Consider the following 26,912-nt stretch of genomic DNA (forward strand, 5'->3'; position numbering starts at 1 on the left):
TACCTGAGCTCCTTTGGCAGGGAAACACTGACAGGTAGAACAGTCCCGCCCCCCACAGAGTCCCTCCGGTTGGTCCCCCTGCAAGACACAAACACACAGTCACTGTCATGCAACACACAAACACACAGTCACTGTCATACACATTACATTGATCCACCTGCACAAAACAAACACACAGTCACTGTGATGATAGACACAAACACACAGCTACTGTCATTCACATTGCATTGGTCCCCCTACAAGACACAAACACACAGTTACTATCTGTCTTCTCTCCACTGTCCTATCGGTTCAATAAAATCACACACAAAAAATAACTCCTTACCAGACAAAAATGGCCTAGGCCTTTGCAGGGCTATCCATGAACTAACACATAGGGCTCTATTTCTGGCATTAAGGCAGAGCAAATGTCAAATGCCCGCTTTGGCAATTTCGACTTGTAAAGATGGGCACTCTGCTATTTTCAAACCCTTGTGCCAGTGTTGGTAATTTACCTATCTAAAATCTGCTTGCTTGCACTGAGGTGGGAGGGTTGGAAATATCTAAGGTGTGTCCTTAAAAACGTGCGCCAAAGTGCCAATTTCAGGCAGTGCAACTGGGGATATTTAAGACCAAATAAAAGCTAATCTTAGCGGTAAGCCAGTTGGTTATGGCACAGTAACCTTATCAGTAGCCTATCATCTATGTTTTATTAAAATACCACCTTTGCAAAATAGAAAAACAGTCAACAGATATTCTCCTTTTCTCTTTATACTGGATATTATGTTGATGTGAAAAGCTGGATACATGTTTGTTAATAACTAGGGGTTAGGTAACTGTAGGCTACTCTATTTAATAAACGGCACTCCTGCTGAATTGGAGTTTATGAGAACGGAACATCAAACACCGTAAATACACAACTTTAAGCAACCACATGAAAAGCTTTGGAGCAGGTTTTCATTGGCCAATGAGTGATCAAGACCTCTTCACACCTACAACCTATTAAATCATAGAAGGCCTGCCTCTTTGCACTTATGACAGGTGTTGCGCCAATAATTCCCACTGTCAAAAAATATCCCAAATATTTCTGACATACAGTACTGTGAAAAAGTTTTAGGCAGGTGTGAAAAAATGCTGTAAAGTAAGAATGCTTTCCAAAATAGACATGTTAATAGATTATATTTATCAATTAACTAAATGCAAAGCGAGTGAACAGAAGAACAATCTAAATCAAATCCATATTTGGTGTCACCAACATTTGCCTTCAAAACGGCATAAATTCTTGTAGGTACAGTGAGGGAAAAAATATTTGATCCCCTGATGATTTTGTACGTTTGCCCACTGACAAAGAAATGATCAGTCTATAATTTTAATGGCAGGTTTATTTGAACAGTGAGAGACAGAATAACAACAAAAAAATCCAGAAAAAACGCATGTCAAAAATGTTATAAATTGATTTGCATTTTAATGAGGGAAATAAGTATTTGACCCCCTCTCAATCAGAAAGATTTCTGGCTCCCATGTTTCTTTTATACAGGTAACGAGCTGAGATTAGGAGCACACTCTTAAAGGGAGTGCTCATAATCTCAGTTTGTTACCTGTATAAAAGACACCTGTCCACAGAAGCAATCAGTCAATCAGATTCCAAACTCTCCACCATGGCCAAGACCAAAGAGCTCTCCAAGGATGTCAGGGACAAGATTGTAGACCTATACAAGGCTGGAATGGGCTACAAGACCATCGCCAAGCAGTTTGGTGAGAAGGTGACAACAGTTGGTTCGATTATTCGCAAATGGAAGAAACACAAAAGAACTGTCAATCTCCCTCGGCCTGGGGCTCCATGCAAGATCTCACCTCGTGGAGTTGCAATGATCATGAGAACGGTGAGGAATCAGCCCAGAACTACACGGGAGGATCTTGTCAATGATCTCAAGGCAGCTGGGACCATAGTCACCAAGAAAACAACTGGTAACACACTACGCCATGAACGACTGAAATCCTGCAGCGCCCGCAATGTCCCCCTGCTCAAGAAAGCACATATACATGCCTGTCTGAAGTTTGCCAATGAACATCTGAATGATTCAGAGGACAACTGGTGAAAGTGTTGTGGTCAGATGAGACCAAAATGGAGCTCTTTGGCATCAACTCAACTCACCGTGTTTGGAGGAGGAGGAATGCTGCCTATGACCCCAAGAACACCATCCCCATCGTCAAACATGGAGGTGGAAACATTATGCTTTGGGGGTGTTTTTCTGCTAAGGGGACAGGACAACTTCACCGCATCAAAGGGACGATGGACGGGGCATTGAAATGGGTCGTGGATGGGTATTCCAGCATGACAATGACCCAAAACACACAGCCAAGGCAACAAAGGAGTGGCTCAAGAAGAAGCACATTAAGGTCCTGGAGTGGCCTAGCCAGTCTCCAGACCTTAATCCCATAGAAAATCTGCGGAGGGAGCTGAAGGTTCGAGTTGCCAAACGTCAGCCTCGAAACCTTAATGACTTGGAGAAGATCTGCAAAGTGGAGTGGGACAAAATCCCTCCTGAGATGTGCGCAAACCTGGTGGCCAACTACAAGAAACGTCTGACCTCTGTGACTGCTAACAAGGGTTTTGCCACCAAGTACTAAGTCATGTTTTGCAGAAGGGTCAAATACTTATTTCCCTCATTTAAAAGCAAATCAATTTATAACATTTTTGACATGCATTTTTCTGGATTTTTTGTTGTTATTCTGTCTCTCACTGTTCAAATAAACCTACCATTAAAATTATAGACTGATCATTTCTTTGTCAGTGGGCAAACGTACAAAATCAGCAGGGGATCAAATACTTTTTCCGTCACTGTACACTTGCACAAACTCAGGGATTTTGTAGGCATATAGTCAGGTGTATGATTAAACAACTATACCAAACAGGTGCTAATTATCATCAATTCAATATGTAGGTTGAAACACAATCATTAAATAAAACAGAAACAGCTGTGTAGGAGGAATACAACTGGGAGAGGAACAGCCAAACTCAGCTAACAAGGTGAGGTTGCTGAAGACAGTTTACTGTCAAAAGTCATACACCATGGCAAGACTGAGCACAGCAACAAGACACAAGGTAGTTATACTGCATCAGCAAGGTCTCTCCCAGGCAGAAATTTCAAGGCAGACAGGGGTTTCCAGATGTGCTGTCCAAACTCTTTTGAAGAAGCACAAAGAAACTGGCAACATTGAGGACCAAGGAAACTTACTGCAGTAGATAAAAGACATCATGCTTAATTCCCTTCGCAATCGGAAGATGTCTAGCAGTGCCATCTTCTCAGAATTGCCAGAAAACAGTGGGACCCTGGTACACCCATCTACTGTCCGGAGAAGTCTGGTCAGAATTGCAGCCAAAAAGCTATACCTCTGACGTGAAAACAAGGCCAAGCGACTCAACTATGCAAAAAATATTTGGCTGTAGCAGAAGGCAGTTTGTTCGCCGAAGGGCTGGAGAGCAGTACACAAATGAGTGTCTGCAGGCAACAGTGAAAAATGGTGGAGGTTCTTTGCAAGTTTGGGGCTGCATTTCTGCAAATAGAGTTGGGGATTTGGTCAGAATTAATGGTCTCCTCAATGCTGAGAAGTACAGACAGATACTTATCCATCATGCAATACCATCAGGGGGGCATCTGTTTGGCCCCAAATATATTCTGCAGCATGACAACGACCCCAAACATACAGTGAAAGTCATTAAGAACTATCTTCAGCGTAAAGAAGAACAAGGAGTCCTGGAAGTGATGGTATGGCCCCCACAGAGCCCTGATCTCTACATCATCGAGTCTGTCTGGGATTACATGAAGAGAGAGAAGCACCTGAGGCTGCCTCTATCCACAGAAGAACTGTGGTTAGTTCTCCAAGATGTTTGGGCCAACCTACCTGCCGAGTTCCTTCAAAAACTGTGTGCAAGTGTACCTAGAAGAATTGATGCTGTTTTGAAGGCAAAGGGTGGTCACACCAAATAGTGATTTGATGTAGATTTTTCTTCTGTTCACTCACTTTGCATTTTGTTAATTGATAAATATAATCTATTAAAATGTCTATTTTTGAAAGCATTCTTACTTCACAGCATTTTTTCACACCTGCTTAAAACTTTTGCACAGTACTGTAACAACAACACAAGTGCACTGAGATTTACGTTTGCGTTAGGTTTGTTAAAACAGAGCCCAGAGTGGATATAGACAGGGTGAGCAGATGGCACAGCGGCTCCCAACAACCCAATCCGCTGTTCAACACCGTAATAAGTACCACAAACAACCCAGTAATGCATGACACTGCAATCACAGTATAGTCAACAGAAGAGTTAGTATAGAAATGAAAGAGCTAGAACATAAACACAGTATTATTGAACAGATGGGTCCTATACACATCTATCTTGTGGCACAAAGCAGTCCAGTACAGTCATGGGATTGAAGAAAACAGACTTAAAAGGGAGGGACTAACTGGACATCCTGTTCCAATAAGAAAAGTTTTTCATTACAAAATTATTTTAGATTTCCCATTGGGTGTCCTAATGACATGACTCAGGTAAGTCCTTTAAATCGACAGTCTGGGGAAAGGTTGCAGGACAAAGGAGAGGAGAGGGGGTAGCGATGAGCTCCTTGTTGACATGAGAGGATGGAGCAGAACAGCTCCCTGCACAGCCCTTTGATTACTACTGCAATTACTGCCATCAGTCTCCTGGAGAGAGAGACTCATATAGCACTGCCAACAACAACTATCAACACAGGGAGAAGGCAGATGATGAGAGGGAGAGAGTCAGGGTGGCTTCATCACTGATCCTCTGGCACAAATGTTTGTATATAATCATACACTATTGTACATGCACATGTGGAACCACACGCACGTGCACACATGCACACACGCACGCACGCACGCACGCACGCACGCACGCACGCACACACACACACACACACACACACACACACACACACACACACACACACACACACACACACACACACACACACACACACACAGTAGCTGTGAATTTAGACACACGTTTCAATGCATCTGGCAGAGGATTCAAAGAGCGAGGTGTTTAAAGAGAATATAATGGTTTAAGTGGTCTTGATGACATCACCTGTGTGGGTTTAGAGATGTGGAGGCTGATTGTCTCGCTCCCTGATCAGTGTCCGCATGCCTCAAACCCAGTTACAAGAGACAGATAAGAGTTCTGGGTACGAGGGTGGACGCATGAGTGACAGCCATGCTTCCCCTATTATACACACTAGGCCTGTCTGAATACCTGTACTTGCGTTTTAAATAGTATTGATTGGATATGCGTATGCACAAATAGGAAATCAGTGTTTTATAGTAAATTTCGACAATTGAGTATGCTTTAAAGTCCAGAATGTTACACTCATTTCGGCTTTTTAACAAGTACGGATTCGCTGCATCAGACAAGGGCATATGGAGACGGGCTGTACTAAAATCAACCAATGGCGGGAAACAACGCAATTGCACATTAGATGAGGCATTCTCAGTATGGATGAGGCTAGTATGTTAATATGTGTTGCTTCCAGCATATGTTTTCTACTACAGAGTATGTTCTAATTAGTATGTAGTAAAATTAGTACACAGTATGTTGTTTTAGTAAGTAGTAGGCAAGACAGATTTCGGACACAGCAACATACACAGAGCATAGACCAGATTATTTAAATGAAGTACAGCCACAAACCAGGATCAGTACTTCATTCATTGAAGTAATTCATTAAAGTTCAATCATGATGAATTAATGCAAAATGACAAGCAATTAGTCTTGGCCCATATATCTTATCTGAATCAAGTGGTATGCTAACACCTGAACCCACACAAAATAGCCATGGAGAAAGAGTTTCAAGCAGTATCAGGCAGTCAGCTGAGGACAGTTGTACCGTTAAGCCACTTGTACCGTTGCCCCGCAAGGCCTTTGAAAAAACAGTGTATGATTAACCTTGAGACTTGGAATGACACACAACCCATCCAGCACCAAACAGGAGCTCAGGCATACAGACACAATGTGGCAGTAAGAACTCTGGAAGATTCATACAATGCTCCATGAATTTAACGATAAAATATGGGTAAAATATGGGTCTTATTAAAAATTCCTAATTGACTAAGCAATATTTAAAATGTTAAATGTGAAAATGCTTAAACTTCACATAAACTCAGCAAAAAAAAAGAAACGTCCCTTTTTCAGGACTCTGTCTTTCAAAGATAATTCGTAAAAATCAAAATAACTTCACAGATCTTCATTGTAAAAGCTTTAAACACTGTTTCCCATGCTTGTTCAATGAACCATAAACAATTAATGAACATGCACCTGTGGAACAGTCATTAAGACACTAAAACAGCTTACAGACGGTAGGCAATTATGAAAACCTAGGACACTAAAGAGGCCTTTCTACTGACTCTGAAAAACACCAAAAGAAAGATGCCCAGGGTGCCTGCTCATCTGCGTGAACGTGCCTTAGGCATGCTGCAAGGAGGCATGAGGACTGCAGATGTGGCCAGGGCAATAAATTGCAATATCCGTACTGTGAGACACCTAAGACAGCGCTACAGGGAGACAGGACGGACAGCTGATCGTCCTTGCAGTGGCAGACCACGTGTAACAACACCTGCACAGGATCACTACATCCGAACATCACACCTGCGGGACAGGTACAGGATGGCAACAACAACTGCCCGAGTTACACCAGGAACGCACAATCCCTCCATCAGTGCTCAGACTGTCCGCAATAGGCTGAGAGGCTGGACTGAGGGCTTGTAGGACTGTTGTAAGGCAGGTTCTCACCAGACATCACCGGCAACAACGTCGCTTATGGGCACAAACCCACCGTCGCTGGGCCAGACAGGACTGGCAAAAAGTGCTCTTCACTGACGAGTCGCGGTTTTGTCTCATCAGGGGTGATGGTCAGATTCGCGTTTATCATCAAAGGAATGAGTGTTACACTGAGGCCTGTACTCTGGAGCGGGATCGATTTGGAGGTGGAGGGTCCGTCATTGTCTGGGGCAGTGTGTCACAGCATCATCAGACTGAGCTTGTTGTCATTGCAGGCAATCTCAACGCTGTACGTTACAGGGAAGACATCCTCCTCCCTCATGTGGTACCCTCCTGCAGGCTCATCCTGACATGACCCTCTAGCATGACAATGCCACCAGCCATACTGCTCGTTCTGTGTGTGATTTCCTGAAAGACAGCCAGCGAAGGGCCCGGATCTCAATCCCATTGAACACGTCTGGGACCTGTTGAATTGGAGGGTGAGGGCTAGGGCCATTCACCCCCAGAAATGTCCGGGAACTTGCAGGTGCCTTGGTGGAAGAGTGGGGTAAAATCTCACAACAAGAACTGGCAAATCTGGTGCAGTCCATGAGGAGGAGATGCACTGCAGTACTGACTGTTACTTTTGATTTTCACCCCCCCCTTTGTTCAGGGACACATTATTCCATTTCTGTTAGTCACATGTCTGTGGAACGAGTTCAGTTTATGTCTCAGTTGTTGAATCTTGTTATGTTCATACAAATATTTACATGTTAAGTTTGCTGAAAATAAACAGTTGACAGTGAGGACGTTTCTTTTTTTGCTGAGTTTCTTCAGTCAAACATAGAGCTCCACTGAAATTTCTCAATTGATTTCTTCAACTAGTGTTTTTCTATTCCATTTCAAAGGACATTGAAAAATCTACCTTTCCTAAAACTCAATTGTACATTTCAAACTGAATAGAAGCATTCAAAACTACAGGTGTACACACTATATGTGTAACTCAAATCAAATCAAATCCAACTTTATTTGTCACATGCGCCGAATACAACAAGTGTAGACCTTACAGTGAAATGCTTACTTACAAGCCCTTAACCAGCAGTGCAGTTCAAGAAAGAGTTAAGAAAATATTTACCAAATAAACGAAAGTAAATAATTATAAAAAAGTAACACAATAAAGTAACGAGGCTATATACAGGGGGTACTGGTACCGAGTCAATGTGTGGGCGTACAGGTTAGTCGAGGTAATGTTTACATGTAGGTAGGGGTGAAGTGACTATGCATAGATAATAAACAGCGAGTAGCAGCAGTGCACATTTAAAAAAAATTATTATGTTACAATAAACTTACAATAACAAGGCTATATACAGGGGCTACTGGTACCGAGTGAATGTGCAGGGGTACAGGTTAGTCGAGATCATTTGTACATGTAGGTAGGGGTGAAGTGAATATGCATAGATAATAAACAGCGAGTAGCAGCTGTGTAAAAAACAATTGAGGGGTGGGGTGGTCAATGTAAATAGTCTGGGTGACCATTGGATTACATGTTCAGCTGTTTTATGGCTTGGGCGTAGAAGCTGTTAAGGAGCCTTTTGGTCCTAGACTTGGCGCTCTGGTACCGCTTGCAGTGCGGTAGCAGAGAGAACAGTCTATGACTTGGGTGACTGGAGTCTGACAATTTTTGGGGCTTTCCAAAAAACACTGCCTAGTATATAGGTCCTGGATGGCAGGAAGCTTGGCCCCAGTGATGTACTGGGCCGTACGCACTACCCTCTGTAGCGCCTTACAGTCAGATGCCTAGCAGTTGCCATACCATGCGGTATGTCCTCTCCCTAGTCTTTCACTCCTATCTATCTCTCTTAGTCTCTTTCTCTGTCTCTATCTTTCTCTCGCTCTCCCTCTCATTCTGCCACTCTGATCAGAATACAATGGACAGGATGAAACAGGATGCAATCAAGACACAACCAGCATGAAATACCAACCTGCTACAGATCTCACAGCTGCGCACAGACACAGGTCATGTCATACGCACAGACGCATGCACACACTCAATGCAGGCACTTCATATGGAATGAGAAGGCTACAAGCACTTTTCTGTTATGCCTAGAGGGAATACTGTGCAATGGATTGATATTTTCCTCCGGTCTTGTTTGTGTTGATGGTGTTACCACATTCCGGTGGGGTTGTGTAAACCCAGCGCCGGCCAGGCATGCAGACAGAGGCGCAGTTATCTCTCCTTCTGATTTAAGATTAACCTCCAACTCTCATTGCTTGGTTTTCAAATGCAAAAAAAGAATGTGCATGCATATCCATGAGACATTCTATCTAGGATCAGAAGTAATGTTCTGTATCCATTTAACACGCACACACACATACCTGCAAATCTATCGAAACATCTTGGATATGAATATTGGATATGCAGGGATATTGGTGGAAAGATCTAGGGTAGTATTGTGTAATATTAATGAATATCCATACACCCTTTTGCCCTGATACACCATCAAAACACACAAAAAAACAAGCTTACAGGATGTTTCATACGAGGCTATGGCCAACTACCTGGTAGAAAAGAAAACCAGCATTACTTTGGCTCTTGAAAGCCAGAATTATATAGCCCTGCCCTTTTTCTTTTCTTGAATATTTTTGTTGAGCGGTATTGAGGTTTGTTTTACATTGTATCTGATTTTGTCTTATTCATTGTATATGCAGGGATCCATTGTGAAAGATACCCCGGTCTCAATGGCGACTCTGTCACGGATCCCTCTGGAACTTCCATTGCGCACAATTGGCCCCTATTCCTCCAGAGTGCATTTGTAAACTCAGCAAAAAAGAAACGTTCTCTCACTGTTAACTGCGTTTATTTTCAGCAAACTTAACATGTGTAAATATTTGTGTGAACATAATAAGACTCAACAACTGAGACATAAACTGAACAAATTCCACAGACATGTGACTAACAGAAATGGAATAATGTGTCCCTGAACAAAGGGGGGGGGGTTAAACTCAAAAGTAACAGTCAGTATCTGGTGTGGCCACCAGCTGCATTAAGTACTGCAGTGCATCTCCTCCTCATGGACTGCACCAGATTTGCCAGTTCTTGCTGTGAGATTGTCATGACGTTGCCCTATTTGAGTACAGGGAGGACAGTTGACCCCCTCCCCCTTGCACCATCCCCCTACCTACCTCTCCCTACCCAGGCCCTGTGAAAACGGTCGTAAATTCCAAAGGAAATGTCCTGCCTAACAGGCCACAGTTGAGACAGAGAGGGGTTTCATAGAGAGACACAGGAAATTCTTCCAACTCACAGAATTGGGGAACTGAACGACATTTATGTTCTGGAGAAGGTATAAAAGATCGGTGAAGAATCCAGCTACGAACTGGTCCGCTTGGTACAATTTTGTGATACTCAGAAGAGACAATAGTGCCATATTAACATAATACTGTTTATATAATAGCCTCGGCTATGGGACTTACATCTAAATGGTTGTATACAATGATTTAATAAGATTAAAGCTATTTGGAATATGTAGAGGCTATGTACTGATGTTAATGTGATAGAATTGTATTTCTGTTCAAAGCTTAACTCAGTCATCGGCACGCCCCCAGGGACACAGACAAGACCTGGCGTCATGAGACAGCCTTTTTCTATCATTCCGAATAAAACCCCCACCCAGGGTTACTTTCTTCAGACCAGGCCTCCACTCCATTACGAGTTGGCCAATAGGTTTGACCATCCAATTCCTCTACTGAAAGTTAACTACACCACGTGGTTAACTTTTAGACTATCGATACCGACAGAATAAGAACAAGTCTTTGATATTAATTATTAGTCTGCAGCTAAGTACTCGTTATCATCGAACGCGAAGACCGACGAAACATCCATTCTATAACGACATTAATGAATGTCGCTTTGAAAGATCCATAATAACCGAGAGAGAGAGAACGCGGACAAAAACTCCAACAGGACAAAAACTCTCCAACAAGGATCCCGACACACACTGAGCGTAAATATATATTGATTGCAATTGTTCCCGAATGAGTGAGCGTTCATGTGCAAAGGATTAGCATATCAATAGTTAATATTTATCAACTCTGTAGTGTCTTCTCAACTGCCCTTTATGACCCTTTGTTTTAACAAGACACCAGCCATGCCGGTGTAGCCCACTAGGGCACATTACTCTACCAATGCTTTGTAACGATAACCAACTGTTTGTATGCTTTCTGTGAATTACTTAGTTTAGTAAATAAATGATTTTAAGACAATTGATATATGGATGACTTTTAGTAAAGGCTGGATTCGTGCAGATACAACAATTTACGATGTTTGGAATGAGACTGGACGCGAGGTAAAATACACCATTTAAACCAGAAGATAATCGGCCTATACTATAATATAATATATAATGTTATAATATAATATAGGAACGTTATATTAGGAAAATTATAACTTTGTAATCTGAATATTTTCCTTGGTGCCCTGATCTCCTAGTTAATTACAGTTAAACAATTAATCAGTTTAATCGCGTGATAATAATTACAGGGAGTTATTTTGATAAACATGTCTTCAGTTAATGGTGCCCAAAGACACGACAAGATGTTACCCCACTCTTCCATCAAGGCACCTGCAAGTTCCCGGACATTTCTGGGGGGAATGGCCCTTGCCCTCACCCTCCAATCCAACAGGTCCCAGACGTGCTCAATGGGATTGAGATCCAGGCTCTTCGTTGGCCATGGCAGAACACTGACATTCCTGTCTTGCAGGAAATCACACACAGAACGAGCAGTATGGCTGGTGGCATTGTCAAGCTGGAGGGTCTTGTCAGGATGAGCCTGCAGGAAGGGTACCACATGTGGGAGGAGGATGTCTTCCCTGTAACTCAAAGCGTTGAGATTGCCTGCAATGACAACAAGCTCAGTCTGATGATGCTGTGACACACCGCCCTAGACAATGACGGACCCTCCACCTCCAAATCGATCCCGCTCCAGAGTACAGGCCTCAGTGTAACGCTCATTCCTTCTACGATAAACCCAAGTCCGACCATCACTTCTGGTGAGACAAAACCGTGACTCGTCAGTGAAGAGTACTTTTTGCCAGTCCTGTCTGGTCCAGCGACGGGGGGTTTGTGCCCATTGCCAACGTTGTTGCCGGTGATGTCTGTTGAGGACCTGCCTTACAACAGGCCTACAAGCTCTCAGTCCAGCCTCTTTCAGCCTATTGCAGACAGTGATGGAGGGATTGTGCGTTCCTGGTGTAACTCGGGCAGTTGTTGTTGCCAACCTGTACCTGTCCCGCAGGTGTGATGTTCGGATGTAGTGATCATGTTCAGGTGTTGATACACGTGGTGTGCCACTGCAAGGACGATCAGCTGTCCGTCCTGTCTCCCTGTAGTGCTGTCTTAGGCACCTCACAGTACGGACATTGCAATTTATTGCCCTGGCCACATCTGCAGTCCTCATGCCTCCTTGCAGCATGCCTACGTTCACGCAGATGAGCAGGGACCCTGGGCATCTTTCTTTTGATGTTTTTCAGAGTCAGTAGAAAGGCCTCTTTAGTGTCCTAAGTTTTCATAAGTGTGACCTTAATTGCCTACCGTCTGTAAGCTGTTAGTGTCTTAACGACCGTGGATTTTTACGAATTACCTTTGAAAGACAGGGTCCTGAAAAAGGGATGTTTGTTTTTTTGCCCTTTGTTCACCATGGTGCTGTCGATTATTGTTATAAGTCCGTTGGTGCGTGTGAGTACATGTGCTGTGTGTTTTGGGCTTTTGTGCCCTTGTGGATTGCGCAGATGATTACGGGTCTCGTCCCGTGTGTTAAACTTCGTGGGCGTGTGTTATTTATTCAAGGTACTCCTCGCTCTTTTGTTTGTGTTTCAACCCTGTATTTTTGTTACGTGTTTGTTTGGTCTTCGTCCCCGTGCCCTTACACTGCACAACGTAATTTGGGGTATAATAAAAAAATGTATTACGAATTACTGCGCCTGTTTCCCGATCCTCATAACCAGCGTGACAGAATAATCGACCATTAAGGGAGACAGCGGGAATGGCCCATCCGACGACGCTGCGACTGGTCCATCCGGCACTGCCGCAACTTCGGCAGCTGCAACTGGGCCGTCCGACGTCTCCACAACGGGTCCGTCCGACGACACAACAACGGGTCCGTCCGACGACACAACTTCAGCAGCTGTATCGGGTCCTGATCGACCTGCAGAGCGTTCCTGTGATCGTCCTTGAAACCGGTGTCATTGCACTGCACGGGGGGGGGGGGTACTGTCACGCATCCCTCCGGAACTTTCATTACGCACACCTGGCCCCTATTCCCACTGATTGTATTTATATATATGTGCCCTTTGGTTTCCATTGGGCTGACGATTATTGTTACTATGTCCGTTGGTGCGTGTGAGTACCTGTGCTGTGTGTTTTGGCTTTTGTGCCATTGTGGATCGTGTAGATGATTACGGGTCTCGTCCTGTGTGTTAATCATTGTGTGCATATGCTATTTATTCGAGGTACTATTTATTCGTCCCGGTGCCTTTACATGGCACGCTGTGATTTGGGTACAATAAAAACCTCTTATTATGCATTCCTGCACCTGTCGGCAGCTGCAACTGGGCCGTCCGACGTCGCCACAACGGGTCTCCCGAATCATTTATGCCAACGTGACAGACTCCCTGTTAAAATAAAGGTAAAATATATATATTTTTTTTGCTGTGGTGGGGGAGAGACTAAAGGGACTTTTTGGAGCAACATTACCATAATGCATTGAGCATTGAGAACAGCCAAGAGCCAAGCAGCCCTGTGTCCCTTTCTCCTGAAGTGTACACACGTACACTTCTCCCCACAAATGTAAAAACATTGGACTTATGTAGGCATGGGCTAGAGCAGGGTTCCCCAAACTCAGTCCTCGGGACGCCAAGGGGTGCACGTTTTGTTTTTTTGCCTAAGCACTACACAGCTGATTCAAATACTCAACTAATCATCAGCTTTGATCATTTGGATCAGCTGTGTAGTGTTAGGGAAAAAAACAAAAATGTGCACCTCTTGGGGTCCCAAGGACCGAATTTGGCAAATGCTGCGCTGGAGGGAGTTTCCAGCCTATTTCAAAAATCTGTAATTTCCTCTAAAATCCATGAAGGGAAGTTAATTGGGGCTAGGGGGCAGTATTTTCACGGCCGGATAAAAAACGTACCAGATTTAAACTGGTTACTACTCTTGCCCAGAAATGAGAATATGCATATAATTAATAGATTTGGATAGAAAACACTCTAAAGTTTCTAAAACTGTTTGAATGATGTCTGTGAGTATAACAGAACTCATATGGCAGGCCAAAACCTGAGAAGATTCCATACAGGAAGTGCCCTGTCTGACAAGTTGTTGTCCTTCTGTTGCATCTCTATCAAAAATACAGCATCTGTGCTGTAACGTGACACTTTCTAAGGCTTCCATTGGCTATCTAAAGCCGCCAGAAAGTGGAATGGGGTGTCTGCTGTCTCTGGGCAAAGTACAGCAGCAGAGTTTGTAAGTGGTCAGCCTGGGGACAGTGAGACTGAGATGCGTGTTCATGAGACTTCTCCATTTCTTTCTTTCAGCCTTTGAATGAATACAACGTTACCCGGTTGGAATATTATCGCTATTTTACGAGAAAAATAGCATCAAAATTGATTTTCAACAGCGTTTGACATGCTTCTAAGTACGGTAATGGAATATTTTGCATTTTTTTGTCACGAAATGCGCTCACGCGTTACCCTTCGGATAGTGGCCTGAACGCACGAACAAAACGGAGGTATTTGGATATAACTATGGATTATTTGGAACCAAAACAACATTTGTTGTTGAAGTAGAAGTCCTGGGAGTGCATTCTGACGAAGAACAGCAAAGGTAATCCAATATTTCTAATAGTAATTCTGAGTTTAGTGAGCCCCAAACTCAGAATATTGCAAAATGTGCTTTCGCCGAAAAGCCATTTTAAAATCTGACATAGCGTTTGCATAAAAAAGTTCTGTATCTATAATTCTTAAAATAATTGTTAAGTATTTTGTCAACGTTTATCATGAGTAATTTTGTAAATTCACCGGAAGTTTTCGGTGGGTATGCTAGTTCTGAACATCGCATGCTAATATAAAAAGCTGGTTTTTGATATAAATATGAACTTGATTGAACAAAACATGCATGTATTGTATAACATAATGTCCTAGGAGTGTCATCTGATGAAGATCATCAAAGGTTAGTGCTGCATTTAGCTGTGGTTTTGGTTTTTGTGACATATATGCTTGCTTTGAAAATGGCTGTGTGATTATTTTTGGCAGGGTACTCTCCTGACATAATCTAATGTTTTGCTTTCGCTGTAAAGCCTCTTTCAAATCAGACAATGTGGTTAGATTAACGAGAGTCTTGTCTTTAAAATGGTGTAAAATAGTCATATGTTTGAGAAATTGAAGTTATAGCATTTTTGAGGTATTTGTATTTCGCCCCATGCGATTCCACTGGCTGTTGACTAGGGTGGGACGTTTGCCCAGGGAGGTTAAGTGCACAATTTGGCGGATGTTTGGGGGTGGGGGTGCTGCAAATGTTTTGTCCGCGCTTCAGATGGCTATATCGGTCCGCTAATACAGGACTGGTAAAGGCCCAGTGCACTACGTATTTTTCTGATATTTCAGGGGGTGTAGGAGCACTCTCAACACCTCTACTTCTTGTGGCTATGCAATTCGGGAGAATGGACAGGCCTGGTCCGAACACAGGTTAAAGTGGTTAAAGTGTCAAAGCATGATGGGACTTCCTTCAACCTCATATACACTAGTAACAGGACAGATAGGTTATTATGCACATCAATAAACATTAACAATCAAAGTAATTTAATGAATAAAGCACATATACAGTACCTGCAAGGGTTAGGCAAGTAAACACAACATGAGTTGCCTATATTTGTGACTCGTAGGCGAATGTCATGCGTCACTACTTCACAGGAAAGCCATTTGAACTGTATTTTTGGGGCAGAAATGCCTTCTGGAACATGTTAACTTTCATATGCTATAATAACAAACTTGTATGACATCTGTAAATATGAATACAATTATTACATTACGAGTCTAGTTGGTTTAGCCATGGAAAAAGACGGGAACCTTCCCACTAGGCATGATTGGCTGAGATGATGGCTGGTCTGGACATGCCGAGAGATGAGTTCGGATTGGTCTGCATGTGGCAAGCTTCTGTCTATAACATGAGCTGGTCAATACTTGTAGGTAATCCTTTCTAACGCGGCTTTTTTTGGAAGATATCAAAGTGTTGCTCTTCACTTTCTAGAGGACTGAGTTTTGAAATCAGTGGAAGGCCTGGTGGAATTAGAGTATGATAGCTAAGGAGATAGAGAAAATTCTGCCCTTTGATTGCAAATATACAGAGGGAGTCAAAAAGAGAACACACAGAAAGCTGTATAAAAAAATCTGCCTCCAGATTACATCTTCAAACTAAAGGCAACCATGGTATCCGTGACAGAGAGGAGAAACGTCCATCCATGTACACGTGTAAGATAGTCTAGCTAGCTACATTTTCAGATATTACACGTTTCTAATTTTGTCAGAAAGTTATTTTAATTTAAAGTTAAAGCGTACTGTTAGGTAGGTAGCTAGCATACCTGGCTGGCTCACTAGCTAACCTTACTTGTATGATCTGACTCCACTATGCAAGTATACATTTCCATAGAATGTGAATGATGTCACTGCGACAACTGTAGATAGACGTAGTTGGTAAATTCGCTCTGGCTATCTACTCCGATGCCAGAGCGCAGAATAACTGACAAATTTACGAACATTCAACACCAGTCGAATATGGCCGGTGTCAGTAAACGTTGGCAAAAAAACATCATTGAATTGCTGCCAGCAGCACAGTTAGTCACCAACACTCTGGATAACATGAAAACAGCCTTAACCAGCTTTGCTAGGGCAAGTAAAATGGTCAGTGTGAGCTGTTCTCTCATGTGTCTGGAAGTAACTAGCAAGCTAGCCAACGTTACCAGTTAGCTGGGGAGCTTGACCGCTGTTGTTAGGTCAGAACGCTCTGATCAACCCTACTCCTCGGCCAGAGCGTCTAGTGTGTGCTCTGAAATTTTACAAATGGACAATCTGACAACGCTCTGAGTTTACGAACGCCCAGGGCGCAATCTGGCGCTCCAGATTGAATTTACGAATACATCCGTAGTATAAACCAGCCTTTAGTCTTGAAATCTTTGGTTGTTTATTACATTGCCTCACATGTGAATCCTTACGGAGATGGGCTAAGGCTTAAGAGTCTGTGAACGAAGCTGAATGGGTGTAGACAAAGAGCTCTCCAGTAGGTTTACCAAAACATTCAAGAGCCATTTTCTCAAAAGTGAAGTTACAAGTTTATCAACTTTCAAAGCATAATTACTTTCACATTGTTCCACAACTGTATTGTATGATATACCATGTTCTAGCTCTGAGTCTCTACTTTTATCCAATGTAAAAATCACAATTTCAAATTTTGCTACATGAGACCGAATCAAGCCGGTCGGTCACATTTTATCATTCAGGCCTAAATTAATGTAAACCTATGAGATATTTCAAAGAATGTTGGTAGAAACCATTCACTTACCCCCATTACAGTCTGTCCAGCAACGACCATTATCACAAGCCACCTATAGAAGAGAAGACATTAAAGTTAGGGCCCATGTTTGCACCAGTTGGTTTCAGAAGTGAAGAAAAGCAGACCTGCGTTCAATACCATTTGAAATATTTTTGTGTTTTCTCTTTTCTACTTGGAGTGCCATATGGGAACGGTTTTCACCTTTTTGACTAAGGCTCAATCAAGCCCAGAGTACTAGAAATGATTTGTATTTGAATTCAGGTCTTAATGAAAGCTCCTAAAAAGCTAGATCCTTTCTTCTACAACCAACACATAATTTCCTATTAATTAAAGTTCTTTACAGGTGCAAGCTAACTGTGTCAAAATTACTGAGCAGGGCCCTAAGTTAAGTGTGAGGGCCCTAAGTTAAGGTTTTTTAATAAATTGATTGTCAGTTTTCTCAAGAATAAACACTGGGAAATTACCACTGCTCTGTTGGCCATGCTTTTCCCAGGATTAAGTTCCTATGGAAGTAGTAGCTCTACGGCAGTAGTCACCAACCCTTTCAGACTCAAAATTCAAGCCGAGATCTACCACTCAGATTGTTTTTTTAAACATGACTTAAAAACGTAAGCCTATGCAACATTAACCAAATAAAAACAGTTATGGGGTTTGTGCAGTAGGCTACAGGCCCAATACATTATTACACTTCAATTGCCCTGCTAATGTTGTTCTTCTCAGACCATTTTGAAATTATATTTCAACATTTTAGGTATATGATCACACTGCTAAAATTACTTGTGAGGCACAGCTGAGTGAGCATAGTCATTTTTTATTTTTTACTCATGGTCTGATCCCTTACAAAAATGAATTTGTTGTGGCAAATTTGCTGCGGTTGTTTTCTGGCAGACAATTCTTTCAAGATCCAATTTGAACCTGTGGCAAACCTGTGGCAACAAGTTCCAATTCTACAAATGTATTGAACTTACAGGCATCAAATAATCAAATCATTATGGTGAGAGACTATAACACAGTGTTGAACTATCATCGCCGTGCCCTTAAAACCTGATTGGGCTAGGAGGCAGTATTTTCACTTTTGGATGAAAAGCGTGCTCAGAGTAAACGGCCTAATACTCGGGCCCAAAGTCAAATATTTGCAAATTATTCGTAGATTTGGATGGAAAACACTCTAAAGTTTCCAAAACGGTTTGAATGATGTGTGTGAGTATAACAGAACTCATATGGCAGGCAAAAACATGAGAAAAATACAACCAGGAAATGAAAATCTGGTGCCTGTAGTTTTTTCAAGTCCTTGCCTTTCTAACACACAGTGAGTTAGGGTTCATTTTGCATTTCCTAAGGCTTCCACTAGATGTCAATAATCTTTAGAAAGTTGTTTGAGGCTTTTGCGGTAAACACAGACCGAATGAGAAGACTGGGAAGTAGGTGACTCAGAAAATCACATCAGTTCATTGAGAAGGGACCTGTGTTCCAAAACGTTTTTCAAGACATTGCAAACGTCTGGTTGGAAAATTATTGAAGTTTGAAGTTAAAATGGCCCTAAAGATTGATGCTATACAACGTTTGACATGTTTGAACGAACGTAAATATAACTTTTTTTAAACTTTTCGTCATGACATTTTCCTTGTGCGTCCTACATTTTGAGTAGCTTACTGAACGCGGTAAAACATGGAGTTAATTGGACAAAAATTATGAAATTTATCGAACAAAACAACATTTATTGTGGACCTGGGATTCCTGGAAGTGCCTTCAGATGAAGATTATTAAAGGTAAGTGAATATTTCTAATGCTATTTATGCATTTAGATGACTCCAAAATGGCGGGTATCTGTAATTGCCTGATGTTTTTTTCTGAGCGCAGTACTCAGATTATTGCAAAGTGTGCATTGCCAGTAAAGTTATTTTGAAATCTGTCAATGCGGTTGCATTCAGGGGATGTTAATATATAATTCTTTGAATAACAGTTTAATATTTTATCAACGTTTATAATGAGTATTTTTGTAAATTGTTGTGCTGATCCACCGGCAGTTTTGGGGGAAATATACTGCTCAAAAAAATAAAGGGAACACTTAAACAACAAATCCTAGATCTGAATGAAAGAAATAATCTTAATAAATACTTTTTTCTTTACATAGTTGAATGTGCTAACAACAAAATAACACAAAAATAATCAATGGAAATCCAATTTATCAACCCATAGAGGTCTGGATTTGGAGTCACACTCAAAATTAAAGTGGAAAACCACACTACAGGCTGATCCAACTTTGATGTAATGTCCTTAAAACAAGTCAAAATGACGCTCAGTAGTGTGTGTGGCCTCCACGTGCCTGTATGACCTACCTACAATGCCCGGGCATGCTCCTGATGAGGTGGCGGATGGTCTCCTGAGGGATCTCCTCCCAGACCTGGACTAAAGCATCCGCCAACTCCTGGATAGCCTGTGGTGCAACGTGGCGTTGGTGGATGGACCGAGACATGATGTGCTCAATTGGATTCAGGTCTTGGGAACGAGCGGGCCAGTCCATAGCATCAATGCCTTCCTCTTGCAGGAACTGCTGACACACTCCAGCCACATGAGGTCTAGCATTGTCTTGCATTAGGAGAAACCCAGGGCCAACCGCACCAGCATATGGTCTCACAAGGGGTCTGAGGATCTCATCTCGGTACCTAATGGCAGTCAGGCTACCTCTGGCGAGCACATGGAGGGCTGTGCGGCCCTACAAAGAAATGCCACCCCACACCATGACTGACCCACCGCCAAACCGGTCATGCTGGAGGATGTTGCAGGCAGCAGAACGTTCTCCACAGCGTCTCCAGACTCTGTCACGTCTGTCACATGTGCTCAGTGTGAACCTGCTTTCATCTGTGAAGAGCACAGGGCGCCAGTGGCGAATTTGCCAATCTTGGTGTTCTCTGGCAAATGCCAAACGTCCTGCACGGTGTTGGGCTGTAAGCACAACCCCCACCTGTGGACGTCGGGCCCTCACACCACCCTCATGGAGTCTGTTTCTGACCGTTTGAGCAGACACATGCACATTTGTGGCCTGCTGGAGGTCATTTTGCAGGGCTCTGGCAGTGCTTCTCCTGCTCCTCCTTGCACAAAGGCGGAGGTAGCGGTCCTGCTGCTGGGTCGTTGCCCTCCTACGGCCTCCTCCACGTCTCCTGATGTACTGGCCTGTCTCCTGGTAGCGCCTCCATGCTCTGGACACTACGCTGACAGACACAGCAAACCTTCTTGCCACAGCTCGCATTGATGTGCCATCCTGGATGAGCTGCACTACCTGAGCCACTTGTGTGGGTTGTAGACTCCGTCTCATGCTACCACTGGAGTGAAAGCACCGCCAGCATTCAAAAGTGACCAAAACATCAGCCAGGAAGCATAGGAACTGAGAAGTGGTCTGTGGTCCCCACCTGCAGAACCACTCCTTTATTGGGGGTGTCTTGCTAATTGCCTATAATTTCCACCTGTTCGTCTATTCCATTTGCACAACAGCATGTGAAATGTATTGTCAATCAGTGTTGCTTCCTAAGTGGACAGTTTGATTTCACAGAAGTGTGATTGACTTGGAGTTACATTGTGTTGTTTAAGTGTTCCCTTAATTTTTTTGAGCAGTGTACATTTTCTGAACGTCACGCGCCAATGTAAAATGTGTTTTTTGGATATAAATATGAACTTGATAGAACAAAAAATGCATGTATTGTCTAACATTATGTCCTCGGAGTGTCATCTGATGAAGATTGTCAAAGGTTAGTGCGTCATTTTAGCTGGTTTTCTGCTTTTGGTGACGCTTGTCTTTGCATTGAAAATGGCTGTGTGTAAATCTTTGTCTATGTACTGTCCTAACATAATCTAACTTTATGCTTTCGCAGTAAAGCCTTTTTGAAATCGGACAAAGTGGTTGGATTAAGGAGATGTTTATCTATAAAATGGTGTAAAATAGTTGTATGTTTGAAAAATTTGAATTTTGACATTTTGTTGTTTTCGAATTTGGTGCTCTGATTTTTCACTTGCTGTTGAATAGTGTGAACCGTGGATGGGACGCTAGCGTCCCACTAGCCCTGAGAAGTTAATTAAAGGAAATCACCAAAATTATGGATGTTGCCAGAAGCTTGCAAATGTTTGCCAGAGGTTGTTTTCTTGCAGACAATTCTTTCAAGATTCAATTTGAACCTGTGGCAAACCAAATTTAATCCAAGTTTACTGGAGTACAAAATAATTTCTAACTGAATTTTCAAGTACAATATAGGTTCAACAAATCCCCTTATTGTTTGGGATACCTTTAAATGTACGTTCAGAGGTCATTCAATTCAATATTCATCAACATTAAAAAAGCAGTTTCTGGATACAGAGACAAGACTAACAAGGGATATACATGAACTAATTGTACATGTAATATAAATAAAAATGATATTACAGAGATACAAAATAAGTTAGAGGAAAAACAAAAAGAACTGGAGGAACTTATTCAAGAATGATCTAACGTAATCTATTACAAAAATTATACAAACTGGATAGAATACGGAGAAAAATACACCAAATTCTTCATGAATCTCTAACACAGGAACGCTAACAAAAATGATTTGCAGAAACTCAGTCATCTATGATTCTCCGATAGATATTTTAAAATAGGAAGCTAAATATTTTAAGCATATGTTCTCTTTTCCGTCATCCTCACCCACTGAATGACGATTACTGTAAGGCAGGTATTCCCAAACTGGGGTTCGCACAATGTTGTCGGGGTATGCCAAATAAAAACGTGATTCACATGAAAAAAAAAATATATACATATTTTATTTGATATATATATATCTTTTTTTTCACATTTTCAAACAGTCCATTTATATTTTCCAACGGGGCTATACATTTGGAGGAGGTTTTTTTCTCACCTGAGTAGCTTCGGTTCACATCCAAAAATATAATTAAACCATCAAGTATTCAGCGACATAACAACACATTGTCAAATACAGGTAGCCTAGTCAAATGTACATGTTTTAATTAACCTTTATTTAACTAGGCAAACAAATTATTATTTACAATGATAGCCTACTGGGGAACAGTGGGTTAATAACTGCCTTGTTCAGGGGCAAAATTACAGATTTTTACCTTGTAAACTAAGGGATTCGATCCAGCAACCTTTCGGTTACTGGCCCAACGTTCTAACCACTAGGCTACCTGCCATCCCTATCCAATCACATTAACCGTTACTCTCTCGCTGGAATTCCATTAACAGTCCGTATGTAGCCAAACGTAGCTGCTGCTCATTCTGTTTGCTCAAAAATTGATAAATGTTTAAAAAAAGTAAGGCCCGTGTCCATAGAGATATATACCAGCTCTAAAGAATTAAGTCCTCCACAATAGTATGGGGCTTGCCTGTCCTAGCCACTCGGTAGCTCACCATAAAAGACACTTCTAGCCCCTTCTTATTAATGGTATCTGTTGCTTTTATACATGTCTTACTACTCGAAAGTCGTCTTCATTCTCGCTTAAAAAACTCCTGTGGCTTATTTTTCAAATGGACATATTTTGTTTCTAAGTGTCTGCGCAAGAGTGAAGGTTTCATCAAGTTGTGAGATCGTACTTTTGCACATATAACACACTGTGGCTGAGGAAAGGCACTACTCCCTATATAAGTGAACCCCAAATCAATGTAGTTCTCATCATATTTGCGCCTCTTCGATGGTCCAACGTCCATGTCTGTTGTTCGGTGCTTTCCCGGGTAATGGGGCAGTAGCTCTTTGGCTGCATCAAATTCACAACTGTCAGTGTCCATACTAGCTGGGCTAACAACAAATGTAGAATTACTGATGCTAGCACTGGATGTGCTCGTGGAAGCAGAACAACTTGTATCGTCGACAGGTGCAGGTGTAGTACTGCTGGTAATAGCAGTCCATTCTTCCTGCTGCCGTGGATATGGCTGGGACAAACCTGGGGGAAAAGGCCAAAAAATCTATACAGACAATGACCTCATCAAATAACACTGTTTCACGACGCATCAGTGACATGGCAGGAGATGTTTTGAAACAATTACTGCTTCGCATATAAGCCAGTGAATTCTATGCGTTACAGTTGGATAAGTCAACAGACGTGGTGGGCCTGGCACAGCTCCTGGTATATGTCCGTTACGTTTATGGGGGGTCAATTAAGGAAGACGTTCTCTTCTGCAAACCACTGGAAACCAGGAAACAGGAGAGGATCTTTTTAAAGTACTGGACAGCTTTGTGACATCAAATGGACTTTGGTGGTCAAGATGTGTTGGTTTCTTCACCGATGGTGCAAAAGCCATGACAGTATGATTTGTTGTGTGCAAATGAACTCAAGCTTACAGACAATATCAAATGTGATATAGCGAAGCACCTGAGTGAGTTGGGTGCGCAATTACGCAAATACTTTCCCGAAATGGATGACACAAACAACTGGATTCATTATCCCTTTCATGCCCTGCCTCCAGTCCACTTACTGATATCTGAACAAGAGAGCCTCATCGAAATTGTAACAAGCGATTCTATGAACATTTTATTTAATCAGAAGGCACTGCCAGATTTCTGGATTGGGCTGCGCTCAGAGGATCCTGCCTTGGCAAATCTCTGTTAAGACAATGACTCCCTTTGCAACCACGTACCTATGTGAGAGTGGATTCTCGGCCCTCACTAGCATGAAAACTAAATACAAGCACAGACTGTGTGGAAAACAATTTAAGACTGAGACTCTCTCCAATACAACCCAACATTGCAGAGTTATGTGCATCCTTTCAAGCACACCCTTCTCATTAACCTGTGGTGAGTTATTCATAATTTTCGATGAACAAATAAGGTTTCATATTTAAGATGGTTAAATAAAGAGCAAAATTAATGATTATTATTATTTGTGCCCTGGTCCTATAAGAGCTCTTTGTCACTTCCCACAAGCCGGGTTGTGACAAAAACTCACACTCATTCTTATGTTTAATAAATGTATTGTATAGTGTGTGTGTGGAAGGCTTTCAATGATGGCACAAAACAACATTTGAGAGTGAGCTGACCCTGGTGCTAGAGGTGGTACGCAATTGGAGGTTGACCGATTGAAGGGGCACGGGACTATAAAAAGTTTGGGAACCACTGCTGTAAGGAATTCTTTCCAAATATTTAAAAAAGATAACAAATGTACAGAAAAATCAGTGTGAAGGCCAAATTACAGAGGAACAACTTTTTGAGGCTATTAAATCCTTTGTCTGGAAAAACCCCAGGGCTTGATGGCATAGAGGTCTATATCAAACCTCTTTTGATATACTCAAAGCTTGTTTTAACTACTCCTATGAAATGTTAGTCTGTCAGGTACTCAGCAGGAAGGTCTGATTTCACTATTATTAAAACAAGACCCAGATGGTAAATGTATAGATCCAGTCTATCTTAAAAATTGGAGGCCTCTTACACTTCAATGTTGTAATGCAAAAATACTAGCAAAATGCATAGCACTCAGAATTTAAAAGGTTTACCAGGTATTGTTCATCCTGATCAGACAGGTTTTTTACATGGATAATACATTGGATATAATATACGACAGCTAATAGAAATAATACAACATCATGAAACATCTAAGAAGCCAGGCCTGGTATTGATAGCGGATTTTGAAAAGGCCTTTGATAAAGTAAGAATGGATTCTATTTATAAATGCCTGGAATTTTTCAATTTCAGTGAATCTCTTATAAAATGGGTAAAAGTAATGTATAGCAACCCCAGGTGTAAAATAGTAAATAGTGGCTACTTCTCAGAGAGTTTTGAATTGTCAAGAGGAGTTAAACAAGGGTGTCTGATGTCACCATATCTATTTGTTATGGCCATCGAAATGCTAGCTATTAAAATTACACCAAATAACAACATTAGAAGATTAGAAATCCAAGGCTTAAAAACAAAGGTGTCCATGTATGCTGGTGACTCAAGTTTTATATTAATTCCGCAAGCCAAATTAGAAATTAGTTTGTCAAGTCCATCAGGCTCCTCTCTGGATACCAACTCGTCCTTGAGGGTCTCAGTGAGTGCGTTCCGGAATGCTCCCTGAAGGGCCTCGTCATTCCAGCCGTTCTCTGTGGCGAGTGTGCGGAACTCACATGCCATCTCAGCCACACTCTGAGAACCTTGACGAAGGGACAGAAGTCGTTTAGCAGCATCCTTTCCACAGACCGGGTGGTTGAAGACCTTCCTCATGTCATCTGTGAATCTACTGTAGGAGAAGCAGATAGATGACTGTCTCTCCCAAACCGCAGTGGCCCAGGAGAACGCTGCTGCCCGAAGGCAGCCATTCAAAAAATAAATGTTGGCGCGTTCACTAGCATAAGAGTAGGGCTGTTGCTCAAACACTAGTGAACATTGTACAAGAAAAGCTCTGCAAAGCCCAAGATTGCCATCATAGCGCTCAGGAGTCAGAACAAAAGGCTCCCGGAGTGGAGAAGAGGAACTGGAGACAGGTTGCGAATTCTGGACGGAGGTTCGCCTGTAGGTCAGACAGGCTCCGTGAAAACTCCTTGATGTTCTCCAGCAAGGTTTTCAGGGCTTGGTCATGTTGGTCAAGAAGGGTGCCTTGACCAACAAGAGTTTGGTGAAGAGTTGGAGAGTCTGCTGGGTTCATCTTTTGGCCAGATCGTACTGTTATGTGGAGCGGAATCAGATGTAGAAGCAGGGATGAATGAACCAAAATGTTTATTGTACACAGAGAGATATGGAGTACCGAACCGGGGTAGCTCAGATGACTTGCAGAAAAACCCGAAGTGTAGAGTGAGGTTGTAGTTGACTGAGTTGAACAGGGTAAACAGGTCCTGAGGGTAATCCAAGGTGGTTGGTGGTGAGATGTGGTACAGGAGATAGGAGCCAGAGACAGTGCGGTATGAGCAGAGATTACGATCTGGCAGAGTGGAGGTGGCAGGAATGAGTATTTGTAGAGGTCTTGATTTATGGAACAATTTGCAGCTGGTAGGGATCTGCTCCAGCACACCTGTCTCCAACCACACAATCACACAGAGACAGAGACAGAGACAGAGAGACAGAGACAGAGAGACTGAGACAGAGAGACAGAGACAGAGAGACAGAGACAGAGAGACAGAGACAGAGAGACAGAGACAGAGAGACAGAGACAGAGAGAGAGAGAGAGAGACAGAGAGAGAGAGAGAGAGAGAGAGAGACAGAGAGAGAGACAGAGAGAGAGACAGAGAGAGAGACAGAGAGAGAGAGACAGAGAGAGACAGAGAGACAGAGAATATACAGGGGGAGAACTGCAGGTTAAGATGACACCGGATGGACACCAGAGGGCGTATTGGGCGCAGATGTGACAGTATGAGTTCATATATAAAATAACGCAAGATTCAAGACTTCGTGCTTTTCAGCTAAAATGATTATATAGAATTCTTGCCACCAACAAAATATTGAATATTTGGGGCATACAATCATCAAAGCTCTGCAGATTTTGTCGTGAGGATACAGAATCAATAGACCATTTATTTTGGTATTGGCCTTTTGGTTAGAACATGATTCCATATGTGTTATTTAATAGTTTTGATGTCTTCACTATTATTCTACAATGTAGAAAATAGTACA

The 26,912-nt window shown here is 42.2% G+C and overlaps 1 protein-coding gene across 5 annotated transcripts in view; it reads right to left on the reverse strand.

The window, feature by feature from the left end:
• Positions 1-26,912, reverse strand: part of col4a4 (collagen, type IV, alpha 4) — a 192,101-nt gene that overhangs the window by 139,922 nt on the left and 25,267 nt on the right. For all 5 annotated transcript variants that reach the window (XM_029714261.1, XM_029714260.1, XM_029714262.1 and 2 more), the window contains 2 exons: positions 17,359-17,401; positions 4-78 (listed from right to left, as the gene is read on the reverse strand). In XM_029714261.1, coding sequence (XP_029570121.1) covers positions 4-78; positions 17,359-17,401 — 118 coding nt within the window. The remainder of the gene's footprint in view (positions 1-3; positions 79-17,358; positions 17,402-26,912) is intronic.

The sequence above is a fragment of the Salmo trutta genome, chromosome 26 (assembly GCF_901001165.1).
Source record: "Salmo trutta chromosome 26, fSalTru1.1, whole genome shotgun sequence".
Lineage (NCBI taxonomy): Eukaryota > Metazoa > Chordata > Actinopteri > Salmoniformes > Salmonidae > Salmo > Salmo trutta.